The 21,970-nt window shown below is 35.0% G+C and overlaps 3 protein-coding genes across 3 annotated transcripts in view; 2 read left to right on the top strand and 1 right to left on the bottom strand.

Annotated features, from left to right (window-relative positions):
- Positions 1–628: 628 nt before the first annotated feature.
- LOC130647433 (ubiquitin carboxyl-terminal hydrolase 35-like) overlaps positions 629–21,970 on the bottom strand; it is a 34,089-nt gene continuing 12,747 nt past the window's right edge. The window contains exon 2 of the mRNA XM_057453284.1: positions 629–2,836. Within this exon, the coding sequence (XP_057309267.1) occupies positions 2,132–2,776 (645 nt within the window). The 5' untranslated portion in view covers positions 2,777–2,836 and the 3' untranslated portion in view covers positions 629–2,131. The remainder of the gene's footprint in view (positions 2,837–21,970) is intronic.
- LOC130647434 (uncharacterized) lies at positions 4,227–4,707 on the top strand. The gene is made up of 2 exons (XM_057453285.1): positions 4,227–4,369; positions 4,442–4,707. Exons 1-2 carry the CDS (start codon positions 4,300–4,302, stop codon positions 4,687–4,689), a joined length of 318 nt encoding a protein of 105 aa, XP_057309268.1. The 5' UTR covers positions 4,227–4,299; the 3' UTR covers positions 4,690–4,707.
- On the top strand, positions 8,892–11,997 carry LOC130648157 (uncharacterized). Its single transcript, XM_057454194.1, has 6 exons — positions 8,892–9,187; positions 9,305–9,412; positions 9,729–10,078; positions 10,293–10,690; positions 10,790–11,649; positions 11,877–11,997. The coding sequence occupies exons 1-6, from the start codon at positions 8,892–8,894 to the stop codon at positions 11,995–11,997; spliced, it is 2,133 nt and encodes a 710-aa protein (XP_057310177.1).

Consider the following 21,970-nt stretch of genomic DNA (forward strand, 5'->3'; position numbering starts at 1 on the left):
GAATAGTGTGTTTTAGCTTCGACTTGGATATTCTCAATATTTTCTTCACGAAAGCCCATTAATGCCATTGCTCTTGCCTATTCATAATTTTAAAAAAGTGAATAAGCAAATAACTATTTTTATCTTGGCTAGTCATATTTTCAAAAATGTGAATAGACGGGAATCTTTTTTCGCCTTTTTGGCTATTCATAATTTTGAAAGTGAACTCGTTCGCATAGGTTTTATAAAATAACGGTGGAGGAATCCAGACAGAACAAGAAAATAAATATGGCCGCCGCAAACACATTGTCGGGGACAACTGCTACTACTGTGACAAATGAAGAGGTATATATCTTAATTCTTCACATTACATATTATGTTCTATAGCTTAATTTCGTGAATGTATCTTTTTTTGTTTGTTAAATTAACTTTTTAAGGTTCTCTGTGGTTAACAACTGTTGGGCAAAGTAAAAGTAGGTTATGGATTTTGGTACAGCGAGGAGAACTAGCTAATGATGGCTTTATCCTTGTTAGGTAGCTAGAACCTATTTATCTCGCTGTATTTATCACTAGTTAAGGTGGGTCAATATTTTTTTAGATAGTTTTATTCTTGAAAGACAGAGGTTATGGTACAGATCTTTTGGACAACTTTGAAAAAAGTCGAGTGAGTTTTGCAGCTCTTGTGATTTCGTTTACAGCGGCTGTTTTTATTTCTTTCTGGTTTTTATTGGTTCTTAAAACTGTTATTGCACATTTAGGTTTGTGGTGATAGTATACATTTGCTGAATTCACAAGACTTCGAAGAAATGGGATTTGGACTGGCCGATTTTCGACTGTTAATGCAAAAAATTTTATATGAGTTAAAAAAGGATCAGTTAAAGAGTATTGTATCATCAATTCGGCAGAGAAGTAGTAAACGCCGTGTTGAAAGTAAAAGTAAAAGCAGTACCATACCCATTGAGTTTAGTTGGCAAAATGTTGAAAAAAAGGATACAAAAACAAATTCACAGCAAGAATTGCTCAGGGAGGTAGCCTAAGAAGAAACAATTTTACTCATGACACATTGTTATCACAGGTATTAGAGCATTTAAGGTTAGTCTTCTTTCCTAACGGTGAAAGCAAAGAGCATGGAGGCATATCATTGATGAGAGTTACCTTAATTGGAACCTTGAATGAAAATATTGAGGATCTTTCCATATCGTTGCAGTCATATATTGACAATTTATTTGATTATGAGATAATAAAACAGCAAGCTATAGTGATTCGACTAGTCTAATAACTCTTATTTTAAGTGGTACAGGTAAACCCTCTAAAGATCTCTATACAAAGCAAGATCTCCCTTTTACAAGGATGGTCTGTACAACTAAGTTAATTATAAAAGCAACCCTCTGGACAATACAAATATTGCAACAACAAAACAAAAACAAAAAAACAAATATTGACATAAAACGTATATATATACAAATAAATAAAAACTATAAAAAGGGGGCAAACAACTACCTATGCGAAGACATAAAAAGAGAAATTTTACACACCCTTGCAGAGCTTCTTACAAGAATAACTATGAGTACAGCAGGATCGTTAACCCTGTAGACCAAGTGAGCAAACTTGGCCTCCCCACTGGACTGGGGTAAAAAGTGGGGTCGTCGCACCCAAAGACAAGACATAGTCGAACCCCCTTGCTATGCTTCTTATGATTACTTTATAAAAGAGTGAAGAGTGAGCAAACTCTAGGTTCACGGTAGACTGCTTGTGACGGAAACAGCCGGGGTAATACAAAACCGCTAGGGAAAGATAACCCTCCCCTTTTTTCGTCAATGATAATCAGACAATATTTACATTTTCACAAAAAACAACACATACAAAGAAGAGTTATTTAAATCGAATGGTGCAACTCTAACAACTGCTTTATCGTCACATCTTAACCATGAGCCACAGCTGCGATATTTAATGAATGCCAAATAGTGACCTGCTCCTAGGGTGCCCGAATGATTAATAGTGACAGCTAACGAATATTTGTTGTTACATGATATGTCATCCGTTGGCTGAGAGCGAAGTCTAAAAATGTCGTCATTTGAAGCAAGGCAGGTAACAAATTAGTTATTTTTTAGGGTTTTTCCATCAAGAAACGTAAACCTCTTCAGTTGGATAATTAGAATGTCTCTACACTGGGTGAAAACTGTTTCGCATGTACTGTCTTGGTAAGAAGAGCACTGCGGGCAAAGCCACCTGTTATTTCCAAACAATTTTCGGGCTGCAAAAAACAATTAATTGAACCTGTAACGCTGTTTGAGATAGGGAGTGGCACAATAGGCATACTTTCTTCCCTGCTAGATGGTAAGAAGCATGCATTACATGACGTCGTAGTGGTTATAATGTTGGTGATGATATTCTTTGCGATAACCGAAGGGCCTGTTAATTCACCCAAGACATGAAGCAGTATTTCTGGCACGTCCTGCTGGGTATTAAGGTTGAATGGGTTCTTCCTAATGCTGGACATCTCACGCTGCAAGGCTCTTAAGAAGGTGGAAGGGTCAACAGCTGTGGAAGACTGGGACAGCATGGACATACTCAGCATAACAGACTTCAATAGAGGAGAAACAAGAGAAGGTTCTAAAGCACAATGTAACCAAAATGATGGGATTGCAGTTAATGCTTGCAGGATGGAATTGGCGTAACAGGTGTTTTCTTTATTTATTAATCCTGCGTGAATTACTTTGCTGTGGGTAGGTGGGTCTGGGCCTGCTTTAACAGGTGTATTGGGCTTGGTGACTGTTGGTTGTTTGGCCTTTGGCATTAGAGGAGTGGGTATGGAATAGTTGGTTGAAATAGGGATGTGGCTATGTTCATTCCATACCTTTGTATTTCTAGCGACCCAAATACAGAAAGAAGCTTTCATGCACATGTCACCAAGTTAACGAGCAGCTTGAAAAGTTTTTCTGCGATCCAATCCCAGTCAGAAACAGATCTAGAGCAGTAGCCTCTGGCACCTACTTCGATGGCAAAAAGATCTATATGCCAACCGTTTTATTTAATTATGTTCACCAGAGAATTGTATTTGGACATGTTAGTTGAATGCCAAGTTTCCATATTATCCTCGCATGGACAGGTAAGCTCTATCACAATCACATGCTTGCTGTTGTTGGAATAGATAACGAGATCTGGCCTGAGTGATGTTAAAGCAATATGCCCAGGGAAAACAAATCCGTCCTTTAAGTCAGACAAAATCATCCAATCGCAGGCGAGATGTAAAAGACATGAAATTCTACTTGCAAACTAAATTACTTTCACTTGCTTTAATGGAAGTGATTCACAGTGATAGCTCTGGAGATGATTTTGAGATAAATAACAAAGTAAGAAGAAAAGAATCAACAAGTTTGGTAGGATATGATGTGGAAAACATTTCTTCTGACGAACAGCAAAAGAATGGAAACAGTGATGCAAAAGAAAGAAAGCAAATAATAATAGAACAAGATAGAGAACATGCTCTCTTGGTGGCTGAAATTTTTTTTAAAAAAATCAAAAAGCCTGAGCTTTGAAATCTTTAGAAAGAAGACAACTTGTTATAGACCAAGAAGAAAAATTTGCTCAATCTTTGGCTAAAGATAAGGAAAAAGAAAAGCTAAAGAGTGACAAATAGAATGACGTAGCTTTAGGCCAAATGAATAAACTGAGGCTAGATGGTCTGGCAGCAGAGGAGCCAACCTTGCAGGAAGATTGCATACTTTTGACTGTTAACCATATTGAAAGAGGAAGAGTACAAAGATTTTTCTATCTTGTTCAAAATTTCAGCAGGTGTACATGGATTGGCTCAATAACCGAAAGTAGCCGAAATTTTGCCTTATCTTTCAGTCCTACAACATATATTAAACCAGAAGAACTTGTAACTGCTGCTGACAACAAAGTGGTTAGCATGACATGGGAAATTCATGCAGTTTTTAGATTAGATGACGACAGAGTTGCACACAGTAGCAAAATTTGTTGTCCAGTGTGTGGAAAAGAACAAAACTTAAAGGAAATTGAGGCACACATAGCTGTCTATGCAGATAATACTTATATTGATCTAATTGATGAAAACATAATAAAAACTAGAATGGACGAGGCTGAAAATGAAGAAAAAACTTTATACGAAGAACATATTGTCCTGCAACATCCAATGTGTTGATAGATCCTGGTGCGATTGAAATAAGATTGAAAGAGGCTTTAGTCAACCTAAATGTAAACACAAATGGAATTTCTTTAAAAGTACGACGTAATCATATGTTTGCTGATTTTTGTAAAAGATTTAGCCGTCCATGGATTAGAGAACATTTAGGTTGAATGATTGTTGTTACTTTCTATGGTGAGTCAGGTGTAGATCAGGGAGGTTTAAGAAGAGAATTTTTTTCTGGTAAGTCTTGGTTTCATAGTTCATAATTTGAGTTTTAGAAATTATTTAGATAAACTGATTAAAATATTTTAGATGCCATGGAAAAAGGAAAGCAACAACTGTTTGTAGAGAGTGATGATGGTTACATTCCTCGTATCAACTGTTACGGAGATATAGACAATGAAACATTTAAATTGTATGGCGAATTAATGGCATCTTTAATTGCGATGACTGGTCCTGCTCCAAACTACTTCGCAAAATGGGTTTACAAATATTTTATACATAAAACTAAAAAGAAGATGAAAAAGAAATGGATAATTTTTTATTTAATTTTTTTATGACAAGAGTTTACATTAGCTATGTCATAGCTATGTCATAGCTATGTCTGTAATGTATTCATTTTAACAGTTTACTTGTAGTCGGAGAAAATAACTGATGAAAAGGCGTTACAAGCAATGCTTTCTTCTGATGATGGAATGGATGTATTATGTCAAATCGGCTATAAGGCAATACCTCAAAGAGCAAAAATGCAAGATAGAGATACAATATTAATTATTAGAAGTTATGTTTCTCTTTATACTTCAACGCTGGTGGCATAAATCTCTATGGAAAAAACCTGTTGAACTAAAAAAGATTCTATAGAAATATATTTGTGTGCTATATATTATCAATGGCTTCTATAAGTTTTACAAAAAGTTTTTTAGCTTCCTCGGCGTTATTCGGAAATGTTAGGCGTTTGTTAATCATCAATTGAAGTGCAACTTTATTACACTCTTCTGTATTACACCCTAGAGGATTCTTTTCAGTCGTATATGGCTTCGCTAGTGTAAGATATGCTTGGTTGATATTGATTTTATAATCGGAAGTACCTACAAGGAAATTTAAAATTTGCTTTATAAAAAGTTTTTAAATACACGATTTCGAGAGAAATTGATTGTCATTACCGTAGGTTCCAGGAACTGCATATATTATATCGGGTCGTTCACTAGGGCTTTCGTAATTCGGGTAGTGACGTATCCGGTGAGTGTTGTGCACTTCTCCCATATCGTCAAACTCTTTTTAAATTAATCCATGGAAACAAAATTTTAAGCATTCCCTTAAAAACACGTTATACCATTTAAAATACTTTTTTTAAAAAGAACTTTTTTTAATGCCTTCAAAACAACATACTTTTGAATTATGTCGCTGTTGTCCAAAGTCCCATCTATCTCCATGTTGTAAATATAAGTTAAGATTTTTTGTCATTTCCGTCTTTATTCCTTTAATAAGCATCGGAATGTGAGTAGTTCGACGGACCTTGAAATAATTTATCCACCAGATTGTGTTTTGGCGCTTTAACTGGGACCAGAATGCTTCGATTCTCTAGAACGATATCTAGTCAAGCTTAATCAATAGTCCTCTTACCTGATTAGTGGTCGACTTTCCAAATCAGAAACTGCTTTCATTTTGACGGAAGAATACTTGAATTGCTGCAATATTTAAATTTTAAATTCCGTGATCTGATCTAATTAACCTCGATTTTCATAAAACAAACACAAAAAACATCAACAAAAAGATTGGGATCGGAAAGCCGTTCATAATTAATACCTCTAATCTCTTTCATATAATTCATGAAAGAGTGGGCGACAGCTTTTGGGCAATTGTTCGTAGACAAGGTCTCTAGCCATAACAATTTTTGCGAATACCTGATATAAAAGGACAGAAATAAATCGATAACTTCCAAGCTTTTTGACGTTCCATTTTTCTCTAATTTTATTTACCCGTCTATGCAGCCATGAATGAATGCAATACCCGTACGGCTTAACTTGTCGTAAATGAATTGATTTCCAGTATTCTCCACATACAAAAAATGGGAAATTTGGAGACGAATTCGAATTTTTACCTTGCAAACGTACTTTCTTCTTTGTAAATGCCTAGCTCTTCTCAAAGCGACACCACACGGATCCATCAATTGCCTTATCTCCCCCCTTGGTAATGAAAATATAATAATCAGTTTATCAGTATTAGTACGTGTGTTGTAGCATACTATGCATTTGAAATATGTGAAGATTTTACCTGCTAGTTTGGATATTATACACTGCTTTCAACTTCTGATGGAGACTTCTGTAACCCAAAGCTGACCTACTTCCACCGATTTCAAAATGTGCAAAAGTACATTAAAAATAAAATATCTTGATAACATTATATAACAATTGATGTGGACAAGTGTTTTTCCGCCTAAATAATACGAGAATTGCAAGATCTCTTTTTAGTTGGCGCAAGCTAAGAGAAATAATTGAAATTAATGAACTACATAGGGTATAAACTGGAATGGGGTAGAAATTTAAAAGAAAAGTAATGCACCTAATTTTTATGTTGTGAACTCCATAAACACAGATTTTATTTCTTTGTAGCTGTAAACTTTGTTGAACAGTTTCTCCACTATCACTCTTTGTACAAAATAAAGAAATAAGGGGTAATTCAGCGACATACTACGTAAAATAAGTACCTAAATCAAATTTCTTGATCATTTTGAACTCTCGTTGGGACCAGATAGCGCATGCGTACTGTTATTTTTGTTATAAATTGTGAATAGACGACGAATTCTTACTTATCCATTTTATTGAAATTTTGAATAGGCAACTAAATTTTGTTTCATGTCTATCCACTTTTTTGAAATTACGAATAGGCAAGAGCAATGGCACTAATGGACTTCCGTAGTTCTTAAAATGACTATGGCCTGAAAATATTTGCTTTAATAAAATAAAGCATGCTATAAGTTACTATAGCTAGCTATGGCAATTCTACTACATGTAACGGCCTATTGCTCTGAAACAAAAAGGTACAGTTCATTAGATATACAAAAAAAGTAATCTTCTAATCAATTTTGTGCGTCATACAAATGTTCATATTTAAAACAAACTATCAAGCTTAGACGTATTGTTAGGATGTTCTAAACTTCTGACCCATTTTTCAGAGTATATTCTTACAACATAAGTGCTTAAAGAAAATATTTTCCGGCTCAAGACACACTAACAAACTTATTATTTAAGGAAAAATTTAGCTCTTACGGCTAAAAAATCGTTACACACCCAAATTCAATTCTCTGTCAAATAATTTAGACAACACACCTGCTTTTCTTTCGCCTTCTCAGAAGGTCGCAAGCTAGCAAGGCTGAATAAAAGTTCAATCAGTTTTTTACTTCGATTACTAAATTTCGCTTCATCCCAAAAAGAACGAAATGAAAATGTATAGCTACAATTGTCTGATGCATTTCCAATCAATTTTTTTTGCGATGGTTATATGATCGTACGTTTTTCTTTGTTTTAAGAAATATTTCTGACAACAACATTATTAACTTCGTTCGACAACAACAGTTGGCATGCTTTGTTTGAAGTAACTTTTTTGAGGATTACCTTGAAAAACAGACAACCTTCTTCGCTTCGGTCTTCTTTTTTCGGTTTATAAACAACTTGTTTCCATGAGATACGGTATACCGGGGGTAAAGTTAAATTATTGCAACCGTAACGACCGAGAACGGCGCTGTAGCATAAATGACAAATGGTCCCCCTGTTTTCTCATTTAGCGGCTTACTTATTTTTTTAGTAAATTTTAGCGTATGGCCACGTCATAAAAAAGTGACCCGTGAGTTGCGTGTCGTGGACTCACAATTTTACTCACGCAAGAGAATTAATATATAAGATAATAATGTTTGATCTTTAGCTCTTGGGGTCATGGTTAGTGATGTTCCCTCACTATTTCCTTTTTTAAGTAAATCTCACCCTAATATTCTTGTTATTCTTATAAAACATTTATATGTTAAGTTATGTTGTGTATTGATATTTATCTATGAAAATAATTATTTTCAGCCATTAGTTTACTCAAAAGAAATTAGAGAAAATGTTGGTCGTCGTCACTTGAGAAGAAGAACAAAATTCCTTTATGACCAAATCTTCATGACAGGTTGAATCTAAGGACCAGAAAGGACTATAATCCAACCTGCTCCTTGGTGTCATGTTGATAATTTGCCAACACACTTTTAGGAACACATGGACAAACTGGCTGAGTAGTTCTTAAAAAAACACATTAAAAACATCCTGACTGCGCCAACATTTAAAACAATACCGTTGTTTTCAGTGCTTTTGAGGCCAAAGATTCTTCAACTAACCTGAAAGTTGCATTATCAAAATTCAAGTCACAAATTATTATTCTTTAGATAGCTACATGGGTATGGGGTTAGATAGCGGACAAATTCGATATGTCAAATTGATAAGTCAATTTGTCCAATTGACATTCGATTCATCAAATTAAAATGTCTATTCCCATATAATCAGTCGTCAAATTGGAAGTTGAGATAACAAATCTAGACTGCTTTTGAGACATTTCGAAGAATTATAAAGTCGTCAACTTAAACTATCAATAGAATTCTTTGACTCTCAAAGTCACGTGAAACTTTCAGCCAAGGTCAGTCTTGATAATCTGACTTTACAGCCTACTACGTATTCTGGTCTGTGGTTTGTACGTGCTCTCCTAAACCTCCACCTTTGTGTTTAAAGTTAGTAAAATGGCGGAAGCGGGAAAGGCCACAACAAACCAAAACCCAAGTTGCTTAGATTTCATTGAAGACTCTCTTGCATTACTGCAGAGAGCAAGAGAGCAGGAACAATTAAGATCCCAGGAAAAAACGAACGATTCTTCCTCGCCTACTAGTAATATAAACACGGAAAATGGAGCAAAAGATTGGGCCCACTCAGCAGGGCAGGATTTTTTGAAGGCCTTTCCAAACAGAGCAAACCCAAATTCTGGAAGAGTATTGCAAAATACATGCCTAATGTTAATAGAACTTCTGGGAACACAGAAGTGCACGAAACTATGTACCGTATACAAAGAGCCGACCGTTGAGATTTCCACAAACTTGGACACACGACTTTATATGTCTGAGTAAAAGGAATGATGAATACACTCCTACACAAACAGAACTTGGTACTCTGCGTATGGCAGGGCTTGGAAAAAAAAAATTGTTTTTAAAAACAAATATGGTGATCATCAACACATTCAGGAAACATTGGAAGGTTATTTTCCAAGGTAAGTTTTACATATTTTGTGCAGGGGATCCCATAATAATCAATAAGTGGTGGCATGCAAGGCAGATAAAATAAAATGAAGGGACATTTTAAAAAAGAAAACGAAATTACGAAAAAGTAATAAACTGCTGAGCATAACAAACAATTGGCTAAGAAAAGGGTTGGATAAGAATAGCTAAAAAGGCTCTTACTATGCTAGACAAATTAAGACTAAATATGAACATAGCTAGCTACGTAAACATATTTTATTTGCTGAAAAATTATAGAAGAATTTAAACCCTCAAAATATCAATAATTCTTGCATTGTATATGTATAGGTTGAAGTGTCAAGACGGAGCGTTTCTATTGGCTAAAGCTGACTCAGGTGGTTGTGGGCTTCGAAAATTATGCAAAATTGTATGTCCTGCAGTTGGCTATGACGTTCAATATTTAAAAGGAGAAGTTCGGTCATCATGTGTTTACATTATCCCACTGAACACTGATATTGATGTCACGCCAGTTACCAAAAATGATTTGTCAACAGAACCCTGTAATATTGCAGAATGCAAGTGCTCACATTGTGGCGTAATTGTGCCTTTAACAGAATTTGAAAACCATAAAGAACAATGTATGTCAGAGGATGTGGCTGGGATATCAAGTACTAGCAATGCTGATCCTGATATTGCAGGTTAGTTAGTGTTGTGTATTGTTTTCTTTTGCCTCTGTTAATCATGACAAAACCACCCCCATAAAGAGGAAACAAGCGAAACATCTATGTATTTTCATTCGTGTTATTGATTCTTCTTTTTATTCATAAAAGACATTTTTTTTCATTTATTTTTATTCATAATAGAAGTAGACATTCCAGGAGATTCTTGAAATATGTTTTTTATCTTCAATAGGTCATGGAAATGATCATGTCCATCGTGACCAAGCAATTCTTCTTAAATTGATGAGCATATTCCCAGATGAAAAATTTTCTGTTCTCCAGGAGGAAGCCAAAAATAAAACAATAGAGGAAGCAGTCGACTCTGTGCTACGTGTAGTATCACCAGACATTGAATGTATAAAGACAGTTAGTATGAAGCAACGTTCTTCAGATTGTGCTACCAGTTCTAAGTCACCAGGAAATGAAACAAAGTGTTTTGAAACAATAAACAACCTTATCAAAGCTTTTAAATGTCAAGTCAATCCAGAAGTAGAACTTCTTTATGTCGACAGAGAAGAGTTGTGGCGAACTGCATTATCTTTTTATAAGAAAGCGATAAAACGACCAAGTGTTTTAAAAAAACAGTTTGAGGTATAATACTTATATATATACCTAATTACTTTAATACTGTTATATACTATTCGAATTTCAATTTCATGTGAATCTATTTTTCACTATTTTTATTTACAGGTCCAATTTACAAGTGCAACTGGTGAAGGTAACAGTTGTGATGCAGGGGCTATTAGAATTGAATTTTTTGAATTACTTTTCAAAGAATTTCAGAACCGTTCATTGGAAGGTGAAGTTCCACTGATGGTCCCAAGACGTTCAGAGAGCATTACTTACCTTATCCTTGGGATGGCGATTGGACATTCAGTTCTTCATGGGGGTCCAGGCTTTCACTGTTTTCAGCCATGGGTTTATGACTTAATTGTTGGAATGGATTTTGACCAGATCATTAACCAAATAAATATTGAAGATATCCCAAGGCATGCTGGCTCAACAGGATTATTAGATTTTGTGAATGCTTTGGACAATGCAACATCACAGAAAGAGCTTGATGAAATTGTAGATAAATATATCTTGATATTAAACTTTTCGAGATGGGACCAAAGTGTTGCAGTAACTACAGCTAATAGACATTCGCTAATCAGTGAGCTGTTAATGGACGAACTTATTCGCAAAAGGCAGAGTCAAATCAAATCAATTCAAGAAGGATTAGATCTTACTGGATTCCTAGCTTTTATCAAGGCTAATGTGTCTAGGTGTCGACAAATTTTTGTGTATTCTAAGAACACTGGACTTACTCCAATGGAGTTCCTACAACTTGTAAAAACCGACAACAACGATGATTATGAGAAGAAACAAGCATTTGATTTTTTTTCGAAAATTATTACTGATAGTTCAGAGAAATACATATCAGCTGTTCTAAAGTTTATCACAGGCCATTCACTTGTACCACCGTGGGGTTTGTGTTCCCCCATCACAGTTAAGTATTTAGATGATGATGACGCTCCAGAAATTTGGAGAAAGCCATTGCTATTGAAGGTGTAGGTTTTAGTGACAATAAATAGATTTGACATTGGTTTTAGTTGCTGACTGTTTTGTTATTTGAAGTGACTTTTATATTTTACTTCTTATACCTTAAGAAATTTTTGTGGGAAGAAATTATTTCAAAAGTTGCTTTTAAAGTTCCTCATCTACAAAACTTATTACACAAATTACATGTATACTCAGGCTGCAGAATGTTCTTCCCACAATAATTTCTTACCTTCAGGTACAATTTATGTTGCTTTTTGAAATTTTGCATAAATAAACATTCAATGAGAGAAATTATTAAAAAATTCATCAAGACAGTATTTTATCACATTGAAAGAGAGCATACAGTTTCCTTGTGAGTTCTTAGAAGCAAAAGAGTTATTAACGCGCAGAAATAACATCATTTCCATGTAGGTGGATATATATTTTATGAAATGGTACTTTTTTACGTTATGTTATGCATTATAAGCTTGAAACAAATGTCTTTTTTATATTATTTCCGTGTGACGAAGATTGAAATTTTTAACTTTGTCCTCTTTGGTTGATCAATGTCTGAACATAGGCTAGCACTTCAACATAGATATCAACACCAAAGCTGTCTGAATTCTTATAAATGTCAATTTCACGTAATAAGGTGTTCTTCTCTTCTTCATTAAGAAACCCTTGTATGTCTGGTATTTCCACCCCAGTTCCACTTGGTAACGTTACAGGTCCATCAAAATCAACCCCGTATGATTTATCTACGTCGAAATCCCCATTGCCTGGTTGGTAGTCGATTTTACCAAGTAGCCATAGCTGATTTGGAGTGCGATTAGAAGCAGTTCGAATTGGGTGGCAATCCCAACCATCCTTAAATCTTTGTAAATCTACATTTATCAGATGTACAAACACAATTTTTACTACGTACAAGTGAAGACCATTCGATATGTCAACAAATTACTGTCTTCTAAATACCAGAAAACGCAATAAAATTTTGACAGTGACAGGGTAAAAACATCTCTCCACAATCTTTCTATTCATTGATTGTGGCAAGATTTTCCAGCAATATAACTGCTGCGCCCGGGTCCACGCCCCGGGTGCCAGAACATGAACCTTGCAACATCATAGTTTTCCACACCTTGGTCGCCTCTTACTCTAGATGGAAGACCGAATGATTGCACAGCGTCACGGAATATGTTAAGCACTGTCTCTGCTTTGTTGTTTATATGACATTTCAAATACATGATCTTCCTGGAATATCCGTCTATGCAACCATAAACTATAAATCCCCAACGAATTAACTTGTGGTTTCCATCTAAGTGCCATAGCGCTAATGAACCAGGTACGCTGTATATACGGCGCTGGGTAATTGGACTATGTAGCGAACGATTGACAATTCCTTGTGGGTCAACACACCAAAGAGCATTACGAACGCGACTCCAAGTTACCCTAATGTTTCGAGCTAATAAATGACCCTTCATTGTTCTTATCCCTGCGTTGGGAAAGTTTGACACTAACTCTGTTACAATTATATGTAGCGCTTCATCTGTTATTTCAGAAAATCGCGGGAATTCAAGGCGTATTTTGAATTCTTGTATACGTTTGGAAACTGTTTTTTCACTGACTCCCAACATAGCGGCTATGTCTTTCTGTCTGAATCCTGATTCTAAGCATTGTTCCAACCAGGCTTTTCGAATTGCGTACGGTGGTCTTCCAGAAGATCCTGTGAAAACTTTGGGCGGAAGATGGTCATCATTATTATCACATGCATCCAGAAACTGTTCGACATTATCCAGTGCTGATATCACCAACTCAATCAACGACAAGTCTGTATATCCCAGTAAACTACCTTGCAATGCAACAGATATAAATTTTTCCATGCGAAATGCGGTGTAATCTAACAATTCTTTTGTGGATTTGCCTGCATTAGCATCACTCAAGTTTTGTATAAAATAATCTATGTTTCTCAAAACATATACCTGAAAGGTTTCAGCAGGCGAAACACGAGGGTCTGTTCGCCATATTGATGTATGAACAGCACGTGAAACGTGACAATAATACTAAGTATACACTGACGAACATTATTAAAATCTTGAACTTTACCTTATATTTACAATAATACTAAAAAATCCTGAAAATTAGTTGTTGTTTTGAAGTACAGTTCACAATAGAAATATAACTTTAGTTTATACAATTTAAAAAGTTTGAAGGAATAGAAAAAAATTAAAAAAAATTCGTGCAATATATTTTTACAGTGTAAAACAGGTATAAACACTACAAATATTATAATTAATTTACTGACCATAGTAATCTTTAAAATATTGCATTGTATTTTCCAGACCGATTGTTGTTCACCTTGGACTGAAGTATTTCAAATCGAAGAATATTAAGTGGCGGAAAAATACCTAAAACTTGATTGTTTTAATGACTCTCAATTTAAAACAACGATGTGGATACACAAATTTGATTTCAATATCTATATTTCAATTTGAATGTCACTATTTCAAACTGGTTATCAAATTGACATATCAATCTTCAAATTGATGGTTATCAATCTTCAATTTGATAGTCGCAATGTCAAATTGATTGATCAAACTATGCTTATTGACATATCAATTTGACATATTGAATTTGTCCGCTATTTAACCCCTTACATGGGCGTACATCAAATATTTTATAGTAAAAAAGCCACTGGTAAATAAAGTGTAGGCAAGTGTATGTTTTCACATGATTATTTTTCTTTTAGGGAAATAAATAAATAAACCTTACAGGAGCATCAGGTACATTAATTGGAGAAAACAATTTAATAAAACATGTCCTAAATTTCATATTGACAAGGCCTTGCAAAAATTAAAAGATTTCCCCATACATTGTTTTTTTAATAACTGTGAAATCCTGGTAAAATATCTTAATTATAATACTCGTATACGTTTTACGGTTATCGCGCAAAATGATAATCACAAAAGGGAGAGGCAGAGAAATAAAGACGAGCATACCCATGTTATTGGATCAAATTTAAAACCTGTCAACCAAATGGATTAAAAACTGAAAAAGACATACATATGTTTTTTGTGAAAAGATGTAGTCAAAAGGTTGAACTTTACAGAGACGGAAACAGTATATTTCATCCTCCATTTTTGCTTAGAAAGCAAATTGAAAGTGGCATAACTTATTTCATAATTTAAAGTACTTCCAATAAGCTTTGAAAATAATAACTATAGATTTTGGAGAAAATGAATAAGTATTGATATTTTGAGGAACTTTTCGCTCCCTGACATCTGTCCCTGACGATTTACACATATTTTATTTTTCTGACTAAGCACTTCATTTTTTGATTTAATTATGTAAACTTGTGATTTATCCAACCTGTATGAAAATTATGCAGATGTCTGTTTCAAATTCCACAGTGAAAGCTATTTTAAAAGTGTTCAAAATTTCTTCTGTCCCTGACAATTGTGTTCCGTCCTGTCCGTAACAAATAATTAAAAAAGTTGAACTTATAATTTTCATGTTTTTTTTAAAAGAGAAACATTTTTATCTGTGAACTAAAAAAATCAATCCATGTTATTACTTTAAAGGATGATTTTCGCGGAAGAAATTTTCGCGAGGACAAAAAATCGCGAAATTTTTGGAATTTATTTTCGCGAATAGCCTCTCCTAAGATTTTTCGCGGGAATATATTTTCGCGAATGGCCTATTTTTAAAATATTTCGCGAGAATAAACTTTCGCGAACGAAGACATTTTTGATTTTTTTATACGTACCTAATTTATAAAAAACGTGTTTTTTATACAAAAAGCAGTTATATAAATGACAGCTGATTTGAGAATGTAAGTTTTTCTTTCGTTTGCACTTTTTCAAAACACAAAATAAACTATATATAAACAAGTTTTACAGGGTAAAGCTTTTCGTATTAACGAGTAACAAAAATATTTGTTCTAACAGTGTCATTGTTCATCTTCCATGCTTTCAAAAGCGTCAAAAGCAGATCTTTCCCACACAAAATCACAATCCTCATCTTCGTCGTCTTCACCGCTATCGTCATTTTCGTCGTCGTCGGCTCTTTCAGAGTATCCAATCTGCTTTTCTTCCAAGGTCAAACCACAAACCGATTGAAGCTGCTGGTTCTCCACTGGACTGCTTTCACATAACGGGTCGATCTCTTGAAATGGGTCGATTGGAGGGAGATTCTTGCTACCCAGCTGAATCGCATCAGTAATTCCCGCTGCTCTCCATCCACTTTCAATGATTTCCTTTGCTGGTAGTCATCTCATCATAAAAGTCGACAACCCATTGAGCATGTAGGGGTTTGAGAGTAGTTAAACGCAGCTTAACATCTACTTCATCAATTTTGACCACATCATTAAGCTGCTTTGAAATTTGATCAGCGTACCAGGTGCTGAATTTATTTCTCAAGAAGCGCTTTGCATGTCCATTGACAGTTAAATCTAATGGTTGATAAAACTTGGTCATATTTGCTGGTACATTGACGACACATATGTGGTTTTCCTTGATCTTATTGAGGACTTCGCTCGTCATTTGGCCAGTAAATACATCCATGATAAGCAATCCTTTTTGATCAGGAGGAAGCTTGAGTGTCGCTCGTTCTTCTTTTAGGTAGGGCGAAATGATTTCTTCAATTATTTTGATTGACTCTGTCGTGTTAGAGTAGGGAGTGGGGTTTGCACTCAAACTGAAGCCGTCTGGAAACTTGAAGCGAGGTAGACTCTGTTCCGTCTTTCCCCCGTAGATCAGCTGGATAGGCAAAAACTTATTTGTAAACGTTATTCCAAATGTTCCAGTAATCGATCGTTTGTCGCTAGCAGCTTCCATGACTACGGACGCTGAACCACGTTTGGCTAGGGTGAAATTACCAGTTGGGACATATTTTAGGGGTGTTTGGTCAATGTTGATGATCATGGAGTGTGGTATGTTATGCTTTTCAATAAGGGTGACGATCTCATGGTGAAACAAAAATTCCATTTCTTTCCTGGCTCCGTCAGGAATATTAACCTTCGAAGAAGTCTTCATCCGCCGAACGAACCCCATACGCTTGAATAAGCTTTTTGCCCAACTTGATGAATCGACATCAATGTTTCCAACGGCGCCCGGATACCTTGACATAAGAGCTTTGGCTGTAGCCTTGGCCAAGCTTGAAGTTACGAGGGCTCCACGTTGAGCTAACAGCCTTGATGTAAGATTGAACCATTCCATCAAATTCTCCAAGTAGCAGTGGACGACGTACTGGCTTTGAGTATTTGGACACAGATTTCACAACTTCACGTTTTTCTTTCGAAGCGATTTTTATCTCCTTCACGACTTTCTCTTTGAACGATCGAATTGTGCTTTCTGTGAGCCCAGGAAACTGCGACTTGAACTTCCGTAGCGCAGCCTGTTGCCATTTTTACGTGCGTAGTCGCCAATCGTAAATCGGTCTTTAGGTTGCCATTTTACGTAAGTCTTTCTTTCCTTCGCCTCCTTAGCTTTTTCCGAGATTGCTTGCACATCAACTACACCGAGGCCATCGACTTCAGGCAAGGATTTAGAGGTAGTACCTAAAAATAAAAATAAAGGATTTTGTAGAATAATTTTTTAAAATATACCCTGCAATAATTTCATGATAATTCATTTGGTACAAGAGCTTTTTGCTGGCAACGAAAAATATAACACTAACCTGCAGAAGGTTCAGGAGGAGCAATGTTCTTTTCTGCAGGACTGTTTTCTTTAAGCTTATCTTCTAAAGCTTTTTTAAGCTTTTGACTTTTTCGAAGGAAAGACATGGTTGATCCTTCTCATCCAAAAAACTGTTTGTTTCCTTTTTCAAATCACACAGAAACAAAACACAACAAAAAAAATTATGTGAAATACTTTTTCGATTGCAAACCGGGGGTATTGATAGAGTGAAAATCTCTTTTGAAAATATAGTTTGCATCTCTTATCTTAATAAAAAAGAAGAAAAGCTCACAAAAACATTTCGAAACTAAATTTAAAAAAAAAACATGTATTTTGGTAAAAAAAACGTCTTTGATGTTTATATTCTAAAGAATTAAGATTTAGAACAGCATAACCCCCGGCATAAATTGACTTATCCTTGTGTGTATTCGAATACGCCTCTTCTTTTATGTTTGGATCGAATCAGTCTAGACGGTTTCGAATTTAGCAGACACCTCTTTTAGACAAAATCGAACGACAAATCATCTTTGTCATCACTTATGTGTACAACTTTCTTGCATCATGTCTTCGACAGAAAAGATTTTAAAATTTTCTTCAGCTGTAAGAGGTTTCCATTATTATCAGAGATTATGGTTCCCAAGAGAAGAAGAAACACTTAATTGCTATTATGAACAAGACAACGCATTTGATCTGTTTGCTATAAAAACCGAACAGTGCGATTCTGGAACCACAGTGGGACACTTAACCAGAGAAATTTCTAGGATAACAAAGTTTATTCTAGACAGGGGTGCAAGGATTACGGCTACTCTAACGTCAACAAATTATCGTCGATCTCCATTGGTTCAAGGAGGATTGGAAATCGCATGTGAAGTCACTGTGAGAATGCCAGCTACAATAAAAAACCACATGATTTTGGATCGTTATAAAGAATTGCTGAATGATTATTATATCGCACCAAAAGATGAAGAAATTCTCGGAAATTTTCTAGCACTTTCAACTACTAATGCTTCTCGACCAGAAAAAGAAACTGCTCCGAAAAGAAAGAAGAAAAAAACCACAACAAACGTCAATGAGAATATCCCGGACATAAGGGTTATGTTCCGTCGCCAACAAAAAAATCACAATAAACAAAACAGGGACGACGCCAAAGTCGAAACAGTAATTGTAATAGATTAAACAAAACAAAAAAAAATTTTTCAAAAGATATCGAAAAACTGTTTACGTTATTACTTCCTAATGCTTTCATTTTTTAGAGTGAGAAGTGCCATAAATAAAACCTTGCACATTTTTCTCAAACTTTTCCCCAATAATACGGTATTTGTTATGTTGCAAAAAAAATTTTTTCGCGGGAATTTATTTTCGCGAATCAAGCATACTTGAAAATTTCGCGGGAATTTATTTTCGCGAACGACCCCTTTTGATTTTTTTCGCGGGACTTTATTTTCGCGATTTTGGCCAAAATTCGCGAAATCGCGAAAATTTCTTCCGCGAAAATTTCTTCCTTGAAAGTATATTTTACATTTTTGATACAAATTGCATCCAATTTGTATTTTTTCCATAATGTATCCTCCCTATTTCTAAATGTATCAGAAATGTCCCAAGAGATGGAATCAGAATATTCATGTCCTACCATAGAATCATAAACATTCCACTTAAGTCCCAGTGGGATATCCAAATTTATAAAAATACAAAACAAATCTTGCAAACCATTTCATTGTAAATATCAGTATTATTTACTTTATGGGAAAACCACGTTTTTTTAAGACGAAATTAAAATGAAGAAAGACAGAAAGACATGGATAAAGAAGCTTACCTGAAAAAGAGAAGGGACAAAAAGACAGCTCAAATGGCAGCATTGAAAGCTAACAAAGAAAAATATGAAAAGTACAAAACAAATGACCGCCAGAGGAAAAGAAAATCTAAACATACTGACGAAGGTGATGCTGATTCATCATTTTCAACAAGACAATCACTTGACAAAGCCCTTACTAAAACTGTAAAAAGTCTGCCAAAAATCCCAGCCAAAAAGAAAGCAGTACTAGCAAAACTGGTAACAACGCTTTCACCCCCTAGTAAAAAGAAAGTCGTTACTATAGTTAGACGTAAAATTGATATTGCTGCTGGTGGTCGTCCTTCAGAAACAAATGAAAAATTGTTATCATTTCATAAAAGAGCTGACATCAGTTACTGCAAACCCGGACTCAAAGGAACAGTATATTCTGGAAAAGATGATACTGGGACAAAGATTTACCGTTCTCGACAATACCTTTTATGGAGTTATAAAGAGCTTGTGGAAATGGTTAATGCTGAAAAACGAGTCAAATATAACTTTAACTTTAAAAAATTAGTAAAGGCAAAGAAGCATATTTTTTAAAAAGAAGATGATTATAGTGAGAAATGTGAAAACATTTAACTTTTACTAATTGCAATCAAATCAACACTAATGAAAGCGGGAAGAAATGATCTGTGTAGTAAAATATCTACTGATGCTGTTAATTTTATAAGTGGTTTAGTTTGTTCTATAAAATGTTTTCAATGTTGCAATATGTGTGAACAACGTCCAGGAAAAAATTTTGCGGAGAATTTTGATGGTACAGCTGCTAAAAGCAACAAAAATCATGTATACAACATTGTGAAACACTTGAGAAAAAACTTGGTTAATGATGAACTTATTCTCAGTGTAGATTTTTCAAGTAATTATGAAAACAAACACCTCCATGAGATACAGAGTGCTTATTTTGGTCATAAGGCATTAACATTGTGTACTGCTGAATGTTATATCAAAAATATAATTAGTGATAACCAAACAAAATATGCTTTGGATAAACCAACAAAATAAAAATATTCAACAGCAATATCCTCCGCTTGATAAGAAGAAAATAATTTACAAAGAGGTGGCAAGCCACCGCAATGATGAACTCAACCTGTTAGGTCTTTGGAAACAAGCTAAAGGTTGTACTCCTCTAGAGAATATGCCTCTAAAAAACAATATTGGAGAAACAAAGACTTTTAAAGGAAAATTGAGGTCAAAATTGACTTTTTTGATTTTGTTATAATTTCATTCATACCATAAAAATAAAAATGTTCCCAAAAAATTATACAATTTTATCAATTTTTGAGGGGGGGGGGGACGAGGTTACAAAGTCATTCGGTGATGACATCACAAGTGCGAGAGCGGCTCAAGCGCACAAAACACAAAGTCGAACTTTTATATTGAAAGAGTGCAGCACGACAGAAGGATGTCTGAAACGCAGAAATATAGTTATAGTTAGTGTGCCTTCTTAGATTTGTCTTTCACCTAACATCGTATTTTTAATTTGTATATTTTTAATACATGTTCTGAATCAAGGCATTTGGATTTTTTCATACTAACTCGAGCAAATAAATTAAGAAAGAATAAATATCTGTCTTGTATGCCACTAGTTTGGCTGTTTTATAAAAATTATTTGTATTTTGGACATAAAAATAATTCAATTGCAGACATAAAATGCCAAATTGCCAGGCATACGGTTGTTCTAATACGAGCGGAAGAACTCCTCGTGAATATTGCTGTTAGTGAAAGACCATGTTAGAAATCATGCTGAACTGCGTAATCAGTAGTGCGTCATATGAGCGATATACTAACATGGTGTTTATTGTTTAAGGTGGTTCCCTGGGAAATAAAGCCCTTTTTCATTTTTTTTTCAATATTGAGTATTATATACTGTTGGAAAGGTTATTCTCTCAGCTATAAGGTGGTATAAATGGTTTTCCAAGGTCCTGCAATAATTTTGCAAATTTTACAGAAGTTTCTATACAGGTAGAACCTAAAATTTCGAAAATTTCCTTAGCAACGGTCCTTAGAAACTGATTTAGGCCAATATCTTTTTGTTAAAAAGTCGTAAGGGCGTGAAAATGCCGCCATTTTGACGCCAAAGGGCTGTTCTATCTTGCACGGCAAAGTCTTACTATAAGATATACACCGAAACCATCCTGAAGTGCTTTCAAAGTTAGAGCTCCTGGTGAAAGGTCATAAATTCTTCCTCCATTTTTTAAACACAAATAGCTTGATTCTTTTAACCAATTAAAGTCATGGCTAACAAGAAAAGTTATCAGAAGAGAAGATCAAGGAAGAGAAAAGGTTTTAATGGTGCAAATGTTACAGCCAGCAATACAACATTAAACGGAACATCTTCAGAACCAATCCAAGAACTCACCGAACCTGAACCGTCAACACAAACTGGAGCATCAGCTGCCAAATTAGATTGTAGTACTACCTCAGAAACAATTGAGAAAGAGTTTGTTGCTAACTGTAACATTATAATAGAGAGTGACTTGTTAATGTCTTTGATTTTTATGATAGGAAGATGCCCAGACTGTGCAGCTTCTGTAAGCGTGGAACATCTATTGCAAGCCAAAATGGGAATGGCTCATTTCCTTTTAATCTCATGTGCAGAATGCCCATGGAATTTGAAGTTTTGTTCTTCTAAAGAGTGTGATAAACCAGATCCAGTTAATGGCAGAAAAGGTTATGACATTAATAGAAGGACAGTAGTTGCATTTCGTGAGAATGGTATTGGTTTCAGCGGCATCGAAAAATTTTGCAGATGCATGAATATGCCACAACCAATGACAAAATCAACATTTGAAAACATTAATTCATTGGTCCACAATGCTTATGTACAGACTTCACATGAGTCCA

The sequence above is a fragment of the Hydractinia symbiolongicarpus genome, chromosome 6 (assembly GCF_029227915.1).
Source record: "Hydractinia symbiolongicarpus strain clone_291-10 chromosome 6, HSymV2.1, whole genome shotgun sequence".
NCBI lineage: Eukaryota > Metazoa > Cnidaria > Hydrozoa > Anthoathecata > Hydractiniidae > Hydractinia > Hydractinia symbiolongicarpus.